Source organism: Nymphalis io, chromosome 22, assembly GCF_905147045.1.
Source record: "Nymphalis io chromosome 22, ilAglIoxx1.1, whole genome shotgun sequence".
NCBI lineage: Eukaryota > Metazoa > Arthropoda > Insecta > Lepidoptera > Nymphalidae > Nymphalis > Nymphalis io.
This window is the reverse complement of record NC_065909.1, coordinates 6690635-6710531: the sequence shown is the minus strand read 5'-3', so window position 1 is coordinate 6710531 and position 19897 is coordinate 6690635. Positions and strand designations below refer to the sequence as shown.

At 33.5% G+C, this 19897-nt stretch overlaps 1 protein-coding gene across 4 annotated transcripts in view; it reads right to left on the bottom strand.

Annotated features, from left to right (window-relative positions):
* The window catches only part of LOC126777156 (nucleolar protein 4), a 139560-nt gene that overhangs the window by 52740 nt on the left and 66923 nt on the right, over positions 1-19897 (bottom strand). For all 4 annotated transcript variants that reach the window (XM_050500085.1, XM_050500086.1, XM_050500088.1 and 1 more), the window contains one exon: positions 18960-19805. In XM_050500085.1, coding sequence (XP_050356042.1) covers positions 18960-19805 — 846 coding nt within the window. The remainder of the gene's footprint in view (positions 1-18959; positions 19806-19897) is intronic.

The window sequence follows — 19897 nt, the reverse complement described above, 5'->3', positions numbered from 1 at the left end:
AGTGATGCGGCGGGCTGGGTACGTGTCGATGTATTACATCGATATTTTTTATAAATTGATAATTTTTATATTTCAAGCTAACTGTGATTACCGTTATTAACATTCTTCAAATTTATTATTCTACAAATTTATAGATATTTTTTTTATAATTATAGGTTTAACTTCATTAAACAATATAACAATTTATAATTATTCAGTGATTTAAAATGTTAAACAAAAGGTTTCATTTGACTACTAAATGAACCGTGATTGTTGAAATTGTCATTATTTTACTGACTAAACCGGTTTCACTTCCATTGCTTAACGAGGGATAATCGAACGAAGTCACGTGTAACATGTTCTGGGAAAACGAGACGTAGGGAAATTTAAAACTATTTATATAAAAAAATTATAGATTTTACAAATGAAAATGTTATTTAAAATTACATTTATCGACAGCCGCCGTTGACCAGCCCTAGAGATTATGACAAGATACAGGGCAGGGCTGCTAACGACGAGCGGAGAGCTGTCAAAAGATCCCACAGTAACGTTATTATAACTTTTTCTAGACTGTACATGTATGCTGTAATAGAAATCGCTTTCCACACTTAAACCTTCAATATGAATGCTTGTATATACTTATTCGCCTATTCGCCTATTAAATTAAAAATACCCTTTAAACATAACGAATAAATTTGGGAAGAAAAGTAAAGTCTCGATAACAAATGACACTGATTATGTGCAGTGAACTGTCATATTATTGTGTGCTGTACCACTGCAGGGAATGTCACTGGCTTCTTTTCTTAATGTGAAAAATCTATTGGCGCGCCTTGGAGGTAGCACCGAACGGCATACCATGACGGCATGACGATCTCTTATACAGCAACAGCCTGTGAATGTCCCACTGCTGGGATAAAGCCTCCTCTTCTTTTTTTTGAGGAGACGAAAAAATATAAGAAATCAAAAAAAAAATACTCAAATAGACTTTTACAGTACAGTACAGTAACAGCTTGTTAATGTCCCACTGCTGGGCTAAGGCCTCCTCTCCCTTTTGAAGAGAAGGTTTTGAGCTTATTCCACCACGCTGCTCCAATGCGGGTTGGTAGAATACACATGTGGCAGAATTTCAATGAAATTAGACACATGCAGGTTTCCTCACGATGTTTTCCTTAACCGTTAAGCACGAGATGAATTATAAGCACAAATTAAGCACATGAAAATTCAGTGTTGCTTGCATGGGTTCGAACCCACGATCATCGGTTAAGATTCACGCGTTCTTACAACTACTCTTTTGGAGCTTATTTCACCACGCTGCTCCAATGCAGGTTGGTGGAATACACATGTGGCAGAATTTTAGTGAAATTAGACACATGCAGATTTCCTCACGATGTTTTCTTTAACCGTAAAGCAAGAGTTGAATTATAATCACAAATTAAGCACATGAAAATTCAGTGGTTCTTGGTGTTGAACCCACCGGGTTTGAACCCACGATCATCGGTTAAGATTCACGCGTTCGTACCACTGGGCCATCTCGGCTCTTTTTTCGATGCTATTATTATAATATATATAAATTATATATATTATTATAATTATAACAAAAACATGTTTATTGTATTAAGTAAATGCTGCATTTTTATTTATTTTCCTACATATTAGTTTATTCATTAATTATAAATTGGTTTAATTACTATCAATTTCGATGTTGTTTAATATACGGTACGATAGTAGCAATCTCTAGCATTAGTAAATATATATTCAAATAACATACCCTATCAGTCGAGTTCTCGTTTCATCTTACCTGAAAAAGAAAATGCAGTGTTAATTAATGCATTAAATTATTATATAATATTATTTTCATGTGATATTTATATATAGACAGACATAGATAACTAATTATTTTTTATTTTGATGCCTTAATGCTAATGTGTATATTATATTTCACATAGGAAATTATTAGAATTTTATTCTTTCAATGTGAAAATCTCTTTAAATTTATTTGTTTACATAAATTAACTATAAAACAGTTTTTTACATACTATGTAGTATGTATTATTGTATGTTAATATATTATAAGAAACTATAAACTACAAATTAATATAAAACATAATGACGATCTGTTAATATTCCGTTGGTCTAAGGTATTCTCATATAAACGTTTGCATTTATTCCACCACACTGCTCTAAGCCGGGTTGGTGGGTACACAAGTGGAAGATATTTACCCAATACGTGCAGGTTTCTTCACTTTTTTTATTTTACGAGAACACAAGATGTGTTGAGAACACAAATTATACAATTTAAATTTCAGTGGTGATTGATTGAGAGCATTTGGCCAATCATATAAATTCATTTATTATTTGTATATCAAGTTTTTATATTAATTCGTTACATGATTTGTAATACAAATCATTCAAATATATATTAAACACGAAATCCAAAAAAACATTCATTGATTTTTCTATCAAGGATGACTAAACCAATAAAAGTACAACAACAGTGGACCAGACAATCCAAGGAGATTTAAAAAATAACAGCCTAAAAGCGCAAATGCCCCCACCCTTTTTCTTATCTACCTTCCTACCATCAATTAAATAATTAGCGAATCAAAAATGTTTTTATAATCTTTGCGTCTCCAAGAAAAAACAACAAAATTTTCAACTCGATTATGAAACCTTATCTAAACAATTAATAACCAGCATAACAAGATCTCCAAGTCCATTATTTGAATAGGATACGTTTTCGCATTGATAAGAGCGGTATTATCCAACCATTTTATAATTAACACTTATGGCTTTGGCCGTTACAATTTCGAGGGTAACAGGGTAGCTAGTTAGATTATAGTATAAGCTTATTTTTCGATTGGACTCGGTTCTATCGTGTCTTATTATATAAGTGTTTACAAATTGGATAGCTCTTATGTTTTTTGGGAACGAATTCTGAGCCAACGAAAGCCTTGCCATTTGCAAGATTACTGCTTGAACTTAAAGGAAAAATTCTGTCTGAAAAATCAAAGTTACTTTATAGTATATATAGTAATTTTTTACACTCGCCCAAACCAAAGCCCTTTAAAAATGTAACAATATTAAAGCTACCGATGGTTTCCATATAAATTTTACCTTAAAAATCCGCAAATACGGACGGACCGGTCCTTCGAAAGGGTCCGAAAGGGATTTGCCTTGGGTTGGGCCTTTCGAGCCCACACTTATACAAAATGTCCAATATGGATTCGACCCTCGGGCTCTAAACATGCCTAAGAGAACCCAGTAAACAAAGAAGTTTCTTGCCTCTCTGATACGAGTATGCTGTCCTGGTGCGATAAACATCTTTCCTTTATATATAATTGTGTATTCGTCTCTCTTACTTACTTACTAACCTACCTTATTATATTATACACATTATATTGCCACCGAATATTAAATAAATGGTGACTAGATACATAAGTTAAAAATAATATATATTAAATTAAAAATATATATATCGTGAAAAATATATATATATATATATATATATATCGTGGTCGAACTACAAAAAAAATTTTGTAAATAAAATAAATATCTTGGGAAATTGATTACACGAATGTTCTTTTATATACCAATAGTTCATATAAGAGAAAATCAACACAACAAAGTTACAAAGAGAACACGCTCGAAAACAAAACACTAAGAGAAATATTAGGAAAAAAACTCATTACAAAGATCATATGCGGCCTAATTGGTTCCAGCGCGCGAGAACACAATCCCTCATTCGTATTACGTACCTACGGACGTTTGTTGTGATACAGTTTTATATTATAGTCAGCTATGCGACGCGATACTACAGCTAGGAATTCACCTTACAATGAATATTATAAATCCATATTAAAAAAAATATGTTAAATTTGTAATGTGAAATTATGAAGTATAAATAAATAGAATAACAAACAGATAACATTTTATTCGAAATATAAATATAATGTAGTGTTAGTTAATAAAGTGTTAAATTTTTGTTTATTATATTAAATCGTCACAGAAATCAGATCTTTCGAAGTACCAGATATATAACACGAGTTAGAAATAACATGCATTGATTTATCTATCAAGGATGACTAAGCCAGTAACTATAATTGAGAAGAACTGGCAAGGAAGTTAGTTCTCAGTCTTATCCATATAGCATTTACATTATTTCAATCAATGTATTTGATGCATAAAATTTATGTATATCTTGCCCTTAACTCAACGAGTACTAACTACGCTTTTTTATTATCTACATAATCTTGTGTTTAGTCGTATGTATGACTTACGTCCTTTTTTGTACACAAGAAAAATATAATAATTGCTAGAGTTAATATTTTATTCAAAATAAGAAATCTGATATCAAATGAAAAATTTGATCATAGTATAATAATTATTAGTTTAAAAAAAGATTTAATCATAATATTTTTTTATACATCGAATAACGTTACATAGCTTCGACGAAAGTATACGTTGTTTTGAAATGCAGCTACGCGTCATATTTTTACCTTCTCGGCAAAAAGTCTTCTTTGATATAAGACCGGTACTTTATCGTGAACAGTTATAAATAGTGTGCGGGGCACGCGAACCTTCTATATACCAGTACTAGACCCTTCGTACCCTCGTCTCTAACAAGATAACAACCATATCGGGTGAAACGAAACTAAGGGAAAAGTATTTGTAGGAAGCCGGCATTAGGACGAAATTGGGTCACATTATATATATAAATTAACTTGTACGTATGTTTTCGAGTTTTGATATACGGTGGAATTATTTCTTTCTTGTATTGTCATAGGCCATGAGGCGCGCTATTATAACCAGTCATACGACCGTACTTGTAAGCGTCGCATAATTTTCTTTTTTTTTACTTATTTATTATATCACAAAAGTTCAACTTCCAAAACTAAGATGGCATAAAATCAAAACTAAGTTACACCTCATTCTAGTCAAATGCTTGCTTACAGAGCTTTTTTCTTAATTAATTAAGTCGCAAATTGATTACTTTCGACAGCAGGAAGGAATAAAAAGCGGGTAGGTACTAGGAGCGCAGCGGGCGGTTGGGGGTGCCGCCTTGCGAGTGGGTAATGTGAAAGCAGACACACGAACCCTGCTGCTGGCCCTGTACTCGCTACAGAAAAGTCAACCTCATTTTTTTACCGCATTTTCTGAACTATGTCGATTCTGCAGTTCTGAATATCCACGGCAGGTTTTTTTTTCGTCTTTCGTTAATCTTAACTAACTTTTAAAACCAAAAACAACGTAATTAGGTTTGAATTGTTACATTTATAGAAAAAACTTTGAATTATATACCTCTTTAACGATGTACATACAATCTTACGTTGATATAAAATTAAACAATAAAGAAACTTGTTATAATAATTATCGAACTCCGAAAAGTACGTTAAATAATAAGAAAATAACTTCCATATAGGAAATGATGCCCTAAATTTATTAAGGTAAAAAATGTAGAAGTGCTTTTTTTTGCGCACCGTACATTTAGACGGCCGGCGTGCCCGGCGTATAGCAGTTATTATTTACCGGCTTTATCATTTCGAAAATTTCATATTCCCAGTACTTGGACGCTTGAGGTTTAAAAGCGTAAGCGTGGGGGGTGTACTTTTTGCCTACAACTCGGTAGTTTACTCGCACGACCAGGGGGTCATGGGGTGTTCGCAGCTAAGGAATAATAAACCGCACTTGCTTAGAACTGCCGTTCGATGTGCCCTACTATGTTATGTCGCCTTAGTACTCGTTGGTAAAATAAGTTTGTATTTTTGTAGGAAAATATTGTGTGTGAGTCACAACTTTTTTTTATTACTTAAAACATAAATAAAATAAAGTTGGCTGTCGTCAATTGTGTTAACTCTCTAAACCACACTTTAAATGATAAATAAAAAAGATCAAATAGACAAAATGTTTTCTATTTATTATAAATAAATAGAAAACAAGAAACAACAACTTCCTAAAAAAAATTAAGCTCATCATATTCGCTAATTTTACTTTAATCGGTTAGTGTGTATGGTACAGTAACAGTACAGTAACAGCCTGTAAATGTCCCACTGCTGGGCTAAGGCCTCCTCTCCCTTTTTTTGAGGAGAAGGTTTGGAGCTTATTCTATATTTGGTGTATGGTAAACAAGCATTTAAAGAGAACATCGTTTGTTGTATACAAACAATCCTATATATATTCCAATATATATTCCTTAGGTCATATAGTAAAGTAAATATCATCTAGACACGACCGCTGTCTGTAGCTTTAAAAAGAGAAAGATAGAAAGTGCACTCGGAAAAAGAAGTTTTAGAAACAATGGTTCAAACAAAGTAAAGCTAAATGAGCATTTTCTGAATATGTGCGTGAGAAAATTTTCCTTGTAGAGTTTGTTATAGCAATAAAGTTAATATTTCTACTATAATGTTACTATGATTGATATGTGCAATCATTTGTTGGTTCTCGTTCATTAATTCCGGTTTTTTTTTTATCATAATTGTAATAAATGTCAAATCAGATTCACCCTTTACTATAAACCTATCCGTTGACTACGCTTTCGATACAAATAAATCAGGCAACGCGTTGTATTGTTGACCCTCTCTTTTTACGCTGCATTAAGTGGATAGTATGCTATAGCTGAAGGATGACGTCTGACTATGAAAGATAAAATTTCAATTAAATATCCAGGCATAAGACCTTTTGTTAATACAGTCTTCCCTAATTCACACCGTAATTCCTTTGTTATGTATATAGTCATACAAGAAAATGTAAATAATAACGACAGTACACTTGGGAAGATGTTCCAATTATATTTTTGAACGAAGTCAATATGTATAATATTTTAATAATAATGTATTTACATTTAAATAGTCATTTACCTTTAAATCATTAAGTTAAATAAAATTAATATTAATAAACTAAAAAGGTAATAAATTATAAATAAATTGCGTGAAAGAAATATGAACATATATTACAAATTTGAATTACATGCATTATTGTCAATGCTGAAATCATCTAAATACGAGTATCGAAACGTATACCAATGACAATATTGTAACACTGTACATATAGTATAGCGGATCTTAATACAAGTCGGCGCCGGCTAACCCATCGGGGTCTCCAGTATTTTTAATGAAAGCTGCGGCGTCGGGCGGGCGTACGGTGCCGTATTAATCTTAGCAACGGACGTCCTAGCCTCCTGTGCGCCCCTACTCGCCTGGTAGGTGGCAAGAAGGATCCCCGCAGAGGGGGAAAGTTTTCAGATTTTTCTCTATTTTTCCCTATTTTTTTTCAACATACATCATCATACATACATACATTATGCAGTCTTCGAAAATCGAACGCTAGTCGGTTAGAATGAAAAATCTTATTAGCTAATTGCATTCAAACTTCGTTTATAAGAAATCTCATTAAAATACTAAATTAAATAAATAAAGATATAAATAAAATAAAGTCAATCATGTAAAAACACATGTCTAAAATGTATGTCTCTATATATACGAAAAGAACAGATTAATAAGATTATATTTTATAATTAATACAAAAAAACTTATATTTCATTCAAAACAGAATTTTCTCTTCCAACTCACACATGTCACATGCACCGATGCAACTACGTATGTATGCAGAAATGTAAAAAAAACTAGAGCAGCTTGTCAGACTAATCAAGGATCCGTATTAAAGGAAATAGAAAAATTATTTTCACAATGGCATGACGTGTCCTTTTAGTAATCATTGTTTTTTAATGGACACAAAAACAAGTGGCAATCTCCGCACGACGTCCGAGCACGGAATCACGTGTCAATAGAAGAATCGGCCGTTTATTTTTCATTTCACTGGGAAACGAGGAAATTACGAGCGGGTAAAAAATACGTCTCGATCTTCGCCGACAAAAAAAATCCGCCGAAAAGGAAGCGAGCGACCATTAGGGTATTATCGGGGTAAAAAGGGCGGAGGGGAAAAAATCAGAAAAAAATTGCTCGGTGCCCACCCTTTCCTTTTCGTGAGCGTCGCCTGTACCTCCCCCGGCCTTACATTAGACTCCCCGGCCGCTAGGGGGCACCACATGTATGGTGGAGGCGAATTACATAAACGGCAGGTGAATTTGGAAAATTAAAGTTGGTACACTATGACGTTTGCAGAAGTGGCCACTGGGATTATCACGTTTGGTGGGTCAGATAGCGGTCTAATTAGCCAACGGTGATTAAAACAAATCGGGTTAAACTTGTTACAAACTATATGGTGATTATTTATTCAACTTCTCTTTTTACGGTAGCCATTGAAGCCTTAACAGGTAAAATTAGCAATGTTTAATTATTTTTGTTTTAAATGAAAAATCAAAAGTGACTTGTGAAATAAGTTTTTAAACTTAAAAAGGTTTCAAGCAACGTACATGTAAACTTAATAAACAAATGAATGTTGTATTTGTATTATAATTTACTTCAGAGCTTAATTTTCAAGATCTCAGTAACCCATGAAAAAAAAAATTATTTATTACAATATAAGTTATTATGATAAATGAAATTTGTTACTAAAGTTAAATTATTACAACGTTTAGCATTAGTACAACGAAGACTCAGGGCGTCAATATCAAAATAATTCATATGTGACAATAATTAAGAGGTTTCTGTCCCTCCACCACCCTCCGAGGGTGTCACTTCCCTCGTAAGCACGAACGTGGATGTGCAGGTTCCTTATAAGAGATTATATTTAGGCATTGGTATTTCGATGCATTATAACAACGTGGTTACATACATAGCGTGCAAACTCATCTCTAAATGCAAAGCGGTACAGGCTATGCTGTGCGGTTTTAACATTAGTGAATATAACCTAGGCCGATGGAAAACCTACTTTGCTCATAATAATAAACTAAAAAGTAACTCATATTTTGTACTATCTCAATAAACATATTTATTACTAACCCTTTTTAACATATTTTATAACATCGTTTCTTAATAATTGTTAAAAAGAAACAAAATTTAAAAAATATATATATAATAACGAACGTTAAGTTAATTCTTAATAATTTAAGACCGACATTAAAAATGGCGTAAACAAAAAAAAAATGCAAATTGTTGTGTTGTACTATTATGTCATTTTAATGGTTACGAACCAGGCACGCATAATGCACGAGGAGCACTAATTTGAGGGAGTAAATAGCGAACGCACCTACGACGGGTCCGAAATGATTATTTAATAGTAACCCTCCCAGCCCCACAGCCGCAAGGGGGAATCGAGACCCTAGAAAAAGTTTTGCCACCGCGTCTATCAAACTAGAACCCGAACAATGAAAGGCGTGGAACGGCACACAAATATTTCCGATAGAAGGAGTAGGGGGGGTGAGACAAAAGTATCGAAATTAGCGGAGACGCTGTGTGTGATAACTGCCTAATGGATAACGTGAAAATTGTGACTTTGAAACTAATCAAGTTCTTATTGAAAACCAAAATATTTTATAATTATATTTGTAAAAGTGGACATGAAAACATAATCTTTATAAATTTTATAATAAAAGATCAAAAATATCGCCCATTGATATGTACATTTATTTATAAGTATTTTTAAATATTTACTATTATTATTATTATTATTTTCACTCTTTGTTTCTTTCTATCGTTATTATAAAAACCAAATCAAACAAAATTTGAATTTTTATTTTACCAGGAGCAGGGATAGGTAAATTTTATCCATAGATATCTAGCAACTAGGATAACATAAGCTATAAGATATACAACATTAGCAAAGGCCGGGTCGGCCCGCGACGCTGTCAGTGCAGATTATATGGGGTTGAGTTGTACCAAGGGCTCCCGCGGGTGAGGCTGGGACCGAACTACCAAGAGATCATAACTTTAAGAGAGAATTAGGATGAGGCAAAAGTAAATCACCTCAACAAACTAGACTGTACTTCGTTAAAATATATTTATGATAATGTAACATTTTGTATATTGTTATTAAATTTGAAACAGTTTAGAGACATGTTTTATTTTATTCCTCTGTTATGTAGAGGTATTTTAAAATTTAAATATCAAACTTAGTATGTTTTTACATTCGTATTATAACCAAATAAGTACCATATGACTTAAGAATCAACATCTTGCATCTCCAGCTGATCACTATACATTCCATAGCGTCGCTGACATTTGCGGTATAAATAATTGAAATTATCAAAATAAAAGATAAAAGAATGAAAAAAAATCGACACAAAATTTACTTACCTCATACAATTCATTATAAACTCGCATAAACCTAACATCAAAAACTCAAAGAAAACTGACTACATTCTTTTTTATCCTCTATATTTTCTTGTATAAATTTGTCGTTTTTGTTGCATTTTTTTTTCTTATAAGTACTAAAATGATGATAGCATTAAAATGGATTTAACTTAATATTTGAGATACACTCGTATAAAAAACTCGTATAATTCGTATAAAAAAATTAAATGTCGTTACCGCATCTGATTTAACAGTGATCTCCGTCAACGAGCCTAGTCCGTCGGGTCGGGTGCGCGCCGTAATGATTTACGCACCCTTAAAACATTTATTGAGGCCCTGAAACTCATCCGAGCCTGATTTTTGTCTGCCCTCGGTCCCCAAACAGATGTGGGTAGAGCATCATAGTTATTTCTATTTATTTTATGAGGTATATATAAAACTTTCATTTTATATAACACAATTTTTATGATTTATATTAAACATAACATTTTAGAAAAATTTAATGCAGAAAAAGGACTATTGAAATATTTCCACGATGTCTATTATAATTGATATTACAGTTGCATGAAGGAATAGATATCGAAAAACAAAAAAATAGTAGCATACGTAAATTATCTATAAAATTAAATTTAACCATAAAGGAGTATACAAACACACACCGTTATTATTACCCTTCTATCATCGGATAAGATGGGTCCACTATTCATATTAACCCAACGCACATCGTACAAAGAATATTGAACCTTAACACTTATTTGTAGAGTTTCAAATCGTAAACACTTTAAATAGGTCAGTACATAAAGGGCAGTAAATAGCCCCATGCATGAACACAAGCACTAAAATCGTTCACCCTTCGTGACATGTCGACCTAATCACGAACTAACTTTTCTAATGCTTTAAAATTGATTTCATTTAAGAATAATGCTCTTTACACATGTATGACGTTACCAACCATAAAGCCTTATGTACATTAATTACATATCAAGACTCATTTATTGTTTGCGATACTTTTGTATAAATACACCAAAACAAATGACTGTCAGAATTATAATTTGTCGATTGTTTCGAATTACAATTCAAAAAACATGAAATTAGTTAATCGCTAAAGTATGCGTAATGCATTTGGCTACAAAATAAAGATATATGAACAACTTATATTATTTACACTGTACACTTATGTTTATAAAAGATATCATGATTTTACTTAATTAGGATTTCTTTAACAAAAATGGATAATAATTTCAAATAAATCATTAAGTAAATGTTTATTAAAATCTATGTTTTATTTAAACAACTTGAATCGCTAAGCTAGGTTGACGAACATAGTAAACAAAAGTTTCATGTAAATATTACCGATATATAGACATTGCAAACTCAACCTCGAGATAGTCCATAAAGTATTTTTAGCCTACTAGTGTAAAGCAGCAACTACATACAACCGCTGCAATGCCTACAATCTCAGCCATTACTGCGACATGGCACCGAACCTCATTCCTTTAAAGTCGGTTACCCTTATTTTCGGTTGGTTAATTCTGTTGCGTGTAGACACCTCGCGAGTTACTAGGCGCTAAAACTAGGTGTGGAGGTGGGCGGCAGCTCCTTCCCATCGCTCCTAGTACGGTAGGCAACATTCTTACTCTTTGTTTCACATTTTAGCCTTTATGCATAACATGATAAGGAACAGGGGTTCATACCAAGGTGGAATGTTGTACGTGCGGTGAGTTACTGCGGCGCCCTGCAGGCGGGCTCGCGACTAATTCCGTTAAAATTCTCAGTACGCTATGCTCGCCTGGTAGCGGTAAGCAGGGTAAACGAGGGGGCTGGCATCCACCCGGGTCTTAAGGTAAGGGTTACACAGTAATGCTATACGACATTTAATAATTAATTAACCACAGATAATGAAAAAAATCTAACTCGCTTAATTTATTCATTGTTTAAAAACTGAAATATATAAAACCTCGGCGATTCGATTTAAAATTAAAAGTCAGATGGCTTAATATAAATGATCAATTCAAAAGGAATTAGTGCAGATATGTTTCAGAATTATAAAACAAAAAATATAATAATTCAATTCTATGTGCTATTAGTTTTCATGAAATTTCCCTAATGTCCCACTATTTGGCCGCAGCCTCTTTTTTTATAGAATAGGAAGGCGGACGAGCATATGGGCCACCTGATGGAAGTGGTCACCATCGCCCATAGACATTGGCATTGTAAGAAATGTCAACGATCGCTTACATCACCAATGCGCCACCAACCTTGGGAACTAAGATGTTATGTCCCTTGTGCCTGTAATTACACTGGCTCACTCACCCTTCAAACCGGAACACAAATTGTTGTGTTCCGGTTTGAAGGGTGAGTGAGAATCAGGTATTCTACCGCAAAACAGCAGTATTTGGTATTGACCAAATACTGCTGTTTTGCGGTAGAATATCTGATGACTGGATGGTACCTACCCAGACGGGCTTGCACAAAGATCTACCACCAGTAGTTTTAAAGATTATTCAACTACTCTATTCCAGTGCGGGCTTAAGGATAATAAAAATATTTACATATAAAGGAATTTATCCAACACGAGTTGTCGGGATTTTCTTCAACACATTGCATTGCACTTAACGCTCTGGGTTATCTCGACTTATTAATAATATTTAGGTTTAAATCATATCATCATAAAAAAATTACACTACAAACGAATACATTAAAAACAACATTACTAAATTTATTGATGTTTAATGAACAGTTTTAATTGAATAATTGAAAATCTTTGATAGTAACAATAATTATCCTTGTAAAGTAATTATTAAAGTGTAGCGTGAGTGCTTAGCCTTAGTGAGCGTTTTGTGACTTAGCCCCAAGTTGGCAACGTGTGCTAGAGATCCACTCGAACCTTAGCTCTAATATATCCTCAACATTTTCATTTATTACCCGAATACGCCGCAGCCTAAGGAAGGACTGCATTAACCTATTCTTTGTTTATTTCTGTACGTTTGTGTGCTCCATCTAGAGCCTAAACACGACGCAATTGGAGACAAAGAAATGACCTTTATATTATAATTAATAGCATATTATTAGCACGCATATTCTTTCCTCTTAATAAATCATTTAGAATATAAAAAAATCATCATACACTCTGCTCTAGTAACCAAATTCAACATCTGATAATTTTTATATTAAAAAGTCCTCCTTTAAGAATAAAATTTAGAACCAAGCTGACGTAGAAGCTAGAATACGTAAATCTTGTAAATAGCAGGTTCGAATCCGGACGAGCAAAACTGAGTTCTCATGTGCTTAATTTGTGTCGACATTTTCATGTTATGCTTAGTGGTGGAGATGAAATTCTACCACATGATTACCCCATATCCATAAAACCGCATTGGAGTAGCGTGGTGGATTAAGCTCTACTAGCCTGTTCTGATGAGAAGGCGATACCCAGCAGTGTAAAAATTTAGTTATACTATAACATAAAAAATAAAAATAAATTAAATATAATACCGTCTCTTAAAGTGACAGCTGAACAGAAGAAGTCAGTTGAGATATCTCTTATAATAAGTATTCAACAATTTTGTATCCAGATTTCAGTCATCAAACATTTGTTATTGTATATATTATACATATTAGTAAACTTTCAAATGAAAGTTATTGCTCAAAGTTTTGTCTTCAATTAACAAACTATTTAAATCGTGCTAAAACGATATTTCGATCAACTGATCACATTGTACTGTACAACTTAACTTAAGTATTCAGTCATACAAACTTAACTTCACATATACTATCCTAGAGTCTAAAAATTCGTCGTCAGATACAGTTTTTAAGCTATATCTTATAGTAACAATATCTTAACGCTAATAAAATCAATGTCCCAACTATTTTAACTTTACTGAATATAAAAACAAACAAAAACTCGACCAATTATCGCTAATTAAATCTCTTCTAGAGGCTGATTTCCTGGTACACGTGTCATTATCACCTTATTCAATAATTAATTCTTAAACAATTTGGGAATTAATTTTCAGATAGCACAAGAGAATATATATATTAATAATAATGGTTATATATATATATATAGCTTAATGACTTAACCATTCGCTATTGAATAGCTTACCTATGATTAGATATTATTTTCTATCTTTCTAAATATTAGTTACCCATTCGCTAACGTGTTAATAATGTTATCAGCAATTAAAAATAGAATATCACAAATAACGAATGAAAAATTTCATGGCAAACATAAAAAAAATATTTGCGAGCTTAATAGAAATTTGTTATTATATTTTGCTACAAAAAAATCACAAATAGACTTCAAACAGCGGAAGTTTGTGTACGTTTTATAATGCCTTAATTTGATTTATACAGAATCGTTATATTTTTTTTCCTTATCAACTAATATTCCCTTATAAATTAATATTCGAATCTCACGTCACACGCGTTTAATCCTAACAAAGAAACAGCTGATTTTGACAGTTGTGACACGGTTATTTGAACTTTATAAAAATGTAGGTCATTAACAACATCATAAATGGACAATAAATAAACTCTATAGCCCATTACAATGAGCACGTGTATCCATAAATAAACAATTACCGAATTCAAAACGCGTTTCATTTTTACTCTTATTTTAAATGAAATAGGTTTTAAATTCGATTGATTTGTTGCAAATCATATTTAATAGGGATAACTAACCCTAGCAATGCCGTGAGGGCCAAAAAGACCCTCTAGTTAACGAAACGCTGAATCGATCGCAAGGGGACAAAACTTAATTATGTCATCGTTCAAGGTCGACTGCGATGCATTCGTTCGTAGTAAATCTGTCAATCGATTTGGAAAACTAAATACAGTTAATGTTGAGTGTGAAATTCGGCGGTAAATTTTCACGCTACAAGTTTAAAAGACATATTATAAACAACGATACGTTAAAATTTATTAAATTCATAATAACAAAGCTACGTTTTTTTTACTATTTTTAATCAACGATTATCAGTTGTTGTTGAGGTAGTCTAGGCAAATTGATCTAATCGTGTAAAATAATAATAAGGAATACCGCAATTAATTTGACGAGCCGGTTGGCGTGGTTGGTAGAACACTTGCCTTTCACGCCGAAGGTTGTGGGTTCGATTCCCACCCAGGACAGACATTTGTGTGCATGAACATGTCTGTTTGTCCTGAGTCTGGGTGTAATTATCTATATAAGTATGTATTTACAAAAGAAAAGTAGTATATGTAGTATATCAGTTGTCTGGTTTCCATAGCACAAGCTTTGTACAAGCTTAATTTGGGATCAGATGGCCGTGTGTGAAAATGTCCCAGGATATTATTATTATATATTATTTATAGTAAAACTAAATGGAATAAGCTCCAAACCTTCTCCTCAAAAAAAAAAAAGGAGAGGAGGTCTTAGTCCAGTAGTGGGACATTCACAGGCTGTTACTGTGATAATAAAAAAAAATCACATGCAATTACTTATATTATTAAAAAATCTGCTACAAAATCTATATACTTGTTACAGTTTCGAATACGCAATTTCTATCTATCTTTCTTATATATTATACAAAAGAATGACTGACTGACTGACATATCAATGCACTGCCCAAATTACTGACGCTAGAACCATGAAAATTTGCATACATGGGTTTACATGACCTTTAAGTCACAGTAAGTTAACACTAAGGTAATTTTTTGAAAATGTAACCCCTGTAAAGAGGTGAAAGCTTGTATGAACGGCATTAATTCTAGAAGAAAGCGTTGTCTTATATCTTATTTTAGTAATTCATCCATCATTTTATAAGTATTAATGTTTATTAGAAAAAGCTCATGCAATCAAGTACATAAAAACGAAATGAACATCTTAAAGGATACCGGTACAACTCTAGACATATCGTTATTTAGACAAAGAGCTAGGACAAGTGAAGATTATCAAAAGGAACATTTTTTTATTACAGACGAAAGCTGAAACAATACACATCAAAAGCTCCATTTGTACGTACAATAACATACTGAGCTAGAATTAAACAAACTCCTAATCTCTGACATCAAAGCCGTCGCACGAGCCGCAAGTGCCGGCCGACGAATAAAATAGCCGGTCGTGTTATTAACAGCCCCTGTAGGAGAAAAAAGGGGGGTGGGTGCGGGTTTAGGATCACTGGATGTGACATTCAAGCCCAAGTTAAATATTTTTTGTATATATACGTGTATAGTAACATTAATTTCTTATTTAACATTATTGTAGTCTTAAAAAAATATGTAAGAACTTCTTTGTTTTTAATATTCCTTTAAATACAGTTAATTTTGTCAAACCAATAATGTAAAAATAAATAATGCATAATATTTAAATATTAAAGCACATTTCATTTTAAACAAGCAAATATATATTAAGCCAAATATCTTATCAAAAAATATCAGTCACGTTAAATCTCTCCAAAGGTTTCCTAAGCCAAGTGACTAATCCATCCAGCGATCCAAAATCCTTGTCTTTAGTATTCGAGAAAAAAGTAGGGAGGGACGAATATCCCACAGGGGGGGCAGCAATGGACTGAAGGAGCCCCAATCAATCTTACAAGTCGCACTGCGATGGGGAGAGGCACTTTCGGGGGTCGAAGGGACCGTACCCTCTTACGGTCTGCGACTGACCCTTCGGGAGAAACGCGGTGGAAAAGGTCGGACCTAAACTCTGAATATTACTGGGCTTAATGTTTGTGATTAATGTACCGTTTCCAGAGCTCTCATTCAGATGAATCAATTTTAAATGACAAGAACTTAAAAGTGTCTTTCCCTTTAAAAAAATTAAAATGAAATTTAGCGTCCTTTGTACATCTTGTTATTACACCAAGACATAACAAACGTTTGTTAAATGATACACTTTAAAATAATCAAAAATGCAACAAAATATTGTATTTATTTACCAACGCAAAATACATTGCTCGAAAAAAATATAATTTTGCACGGACTACAGGCTCATTATATGAACCGCCCGTCCGCTTCATAATTCCCAACAAACATTATCGTTGGAACGAAAACGTATCGCAAAAAACCGTCAGAAATTGTACTTGCTCAGTTCTCCGTCGGGCATCGTTTTTGTGTCTTGTCTAATACCGTGACGCCCCCTTTGATGAAACCTCGTACCTCCCCACCCAACACCCTCGCCTCAAGCGAGAAAAATGAGTTAGAAAAGATGTGGCGCCCGATTATAGCGTAACGCTCGTCCTTTGTGTGGGACATTCTGAATCAATCGGTCGCAAGGGCCGCCGCTGGCGTCACACGGTTACTTGTCAGGTGCGACCGCCTATAAATCCCGATGGCCTGGTAACGTGAAAAACTTTACCAAGAAATCTCTCACCATTCGTCAGATGAAATCAGTTTTTTTTTACCCTTCAATTTCGATAAGTGTCTTCTAATGTGCCCGCATTGCTATTTTTACTAAAGAAATAGTTCTTAGGAATCTTCAAACGTTTTATGCGCTACAGCTATTTAAATAACTATGCTTATTTTAAAGCTGCATAGTTTTTTATAACTCATGCGATTGAAAAGATGAATAAACACATTAATCGTTATGATATAATGAATCAAATTAATTCATTGACATTTCTCGATACTGTACTGACTGCAAAGGACGGTTATATTTTTTACAAAATTATTCAAAAAAGGAGTGTAATGTTTTCAAGGTTCACGTATGTATGTAGTCATCTTTTTTCCACTGTAATAACATTTAAATGTCTAAACAGATTTGTATGTAGGAGAAGTATCGTTAGAATCCTTACACACCTTCGCAAGTGACATTGGCTATATTTTTTTTAAATTTAATTCGTTACTTGGCAGGGCATATATTTTTTTTTAATCGTCATAATTAATTATTATTCTAATAAATCCAATAGTCAAAATTAGCTAAAACAAACATAACGTTTTTAAGAGTCCAGTAATGTTTTTGAAAACAAACCTTATAAAATAAAAATATTGAATGATTACTTCAAACGTTTACGAAAGAGACAAAAAATATTATTTTGCAATTTTAAGCATAGGATGTGCAGATTACCATATCAGTCAAGTTCGACAATGTTTGTTTGGGCTATCTAAAAACAGTAGATATTGTATGTTTTGTTGGTCATTGTTTAAAGACAATAGTTTAGTTAAAAAGTGGAAACAAAAAGACTAAACACTTTGTTTATGTCATTACCGCATATTTAAAAATTAATAAAATAAGAATTAAAACCAGGCGTAGGTAGTTATACTATAACCTCAGTACGTATTGAAGAGAGTTTCCAAATCATAACAAGGGGCACGAGTTCTCTACAAAGGCGCGTTTGTGGGTCGAACAGACCGCCGGCTTTAGCTAGTTCGCAAAGTTTAAGCTAGGGTTAAACCCGCTCGCAATTTCGCATTATGTTTATTTTCCTAAATATTTATATGGAGAAAAATACATTTTGCGGTTTAAAACCGAAAAGGGTTATTGCTGGGAATTTCGAGTTTTAACGAGTGGTTCAGATACATTTATATAACTGATAGATCGGAGTACATATTATATATACTGATAGATAGATATTTACTCATAAAATTGTCTTGAAGAAGGTTATGATAAATCGTGGAGCTTTACAGCGGGTATTTTAAAAATAATTATTAAGTAATATTTATTTTTAAAAAAATCACAATAAAGAACCGAGTTAACTTATATATTTAATAATGTGCGATTGATTAAAATCGATAAGACTGAACTTAAATAATAATAATAATTTTCATAACATGAATGCGCGGAGTTAAATAAAAGTTTTATCCATTGCAATGATAAGTAAAATCAATTTAACTGACCTTATTGTCCAAGTCCATGCGATCATGACACCCCATGCTGCGCATATGCTTCAAATATGCTGTGGTAATTGGCACGCTGTAGTCCATATCATCGCCCCCATAAAACACACCGCCGTCAGGCCTCCACGGTTTTGGTAGCCTCCCATAGGAATGGAGATAGTCAATACTCGATGGTAACAACTTTTTTCGAGGTGGCGACCTCGACTTCGGTGGATCCTTTGACGTTAAATTTGCCACGTCCAACGGATTGTATTTCTTTTCTCTTTTGCTATCCGTATTATCAACTTCACTATCTTCTGCCGCCCTGGTATTTTCGGTCTGCACTTCTTCTCTCTTATTTAATTCTTCTTTCTTCTGATGGATAAAAGGAGGTGGACTGTCAGATCTGACATCTTCAACATCGATGACGCTATCATCTTTATCTATTTCAGGGTCAGTTCTTACTGGTTCTTCTTCTCTGAAGGGTTCAACAGAGGAACTTCTATTAAAAAGTGTGGTTGCATCAAATCCATTGCTTTTCTTTGAAGTTAACTCTATATACGTTGGTTCTTCTTCTTCGGGGGCCTTAGGACTTTCAACTTTCTTGAGAGGTTGTAGATCAGTGTAATCGAATTTTGGTTCAAATGAGTAATTTTGTGCCGCATCGATTTCGGATTCCCAATTTCTAGTATAGTCCGGCGCGCAGTGGGGTAGAAATGGCAGGTAGGTGGGGTGTCTTGTAGGCGAGGGTGAGGGTGTCGGGAGAGGTGGAGGAGAAGCACTGCGCGGGCGCCGTGCACACTCCGCACATCCGGTCAGGAAACGCGTGACCGCTTCTCGAGGGAGAAACGCGTACGTCTCCGTAATCTGTTGGAAAAATAACGATATCTTTAATTAAAACGACAGTTATGTATATTTGTTAAAATATATTATATTTAAATTATATATTATAATTAAAT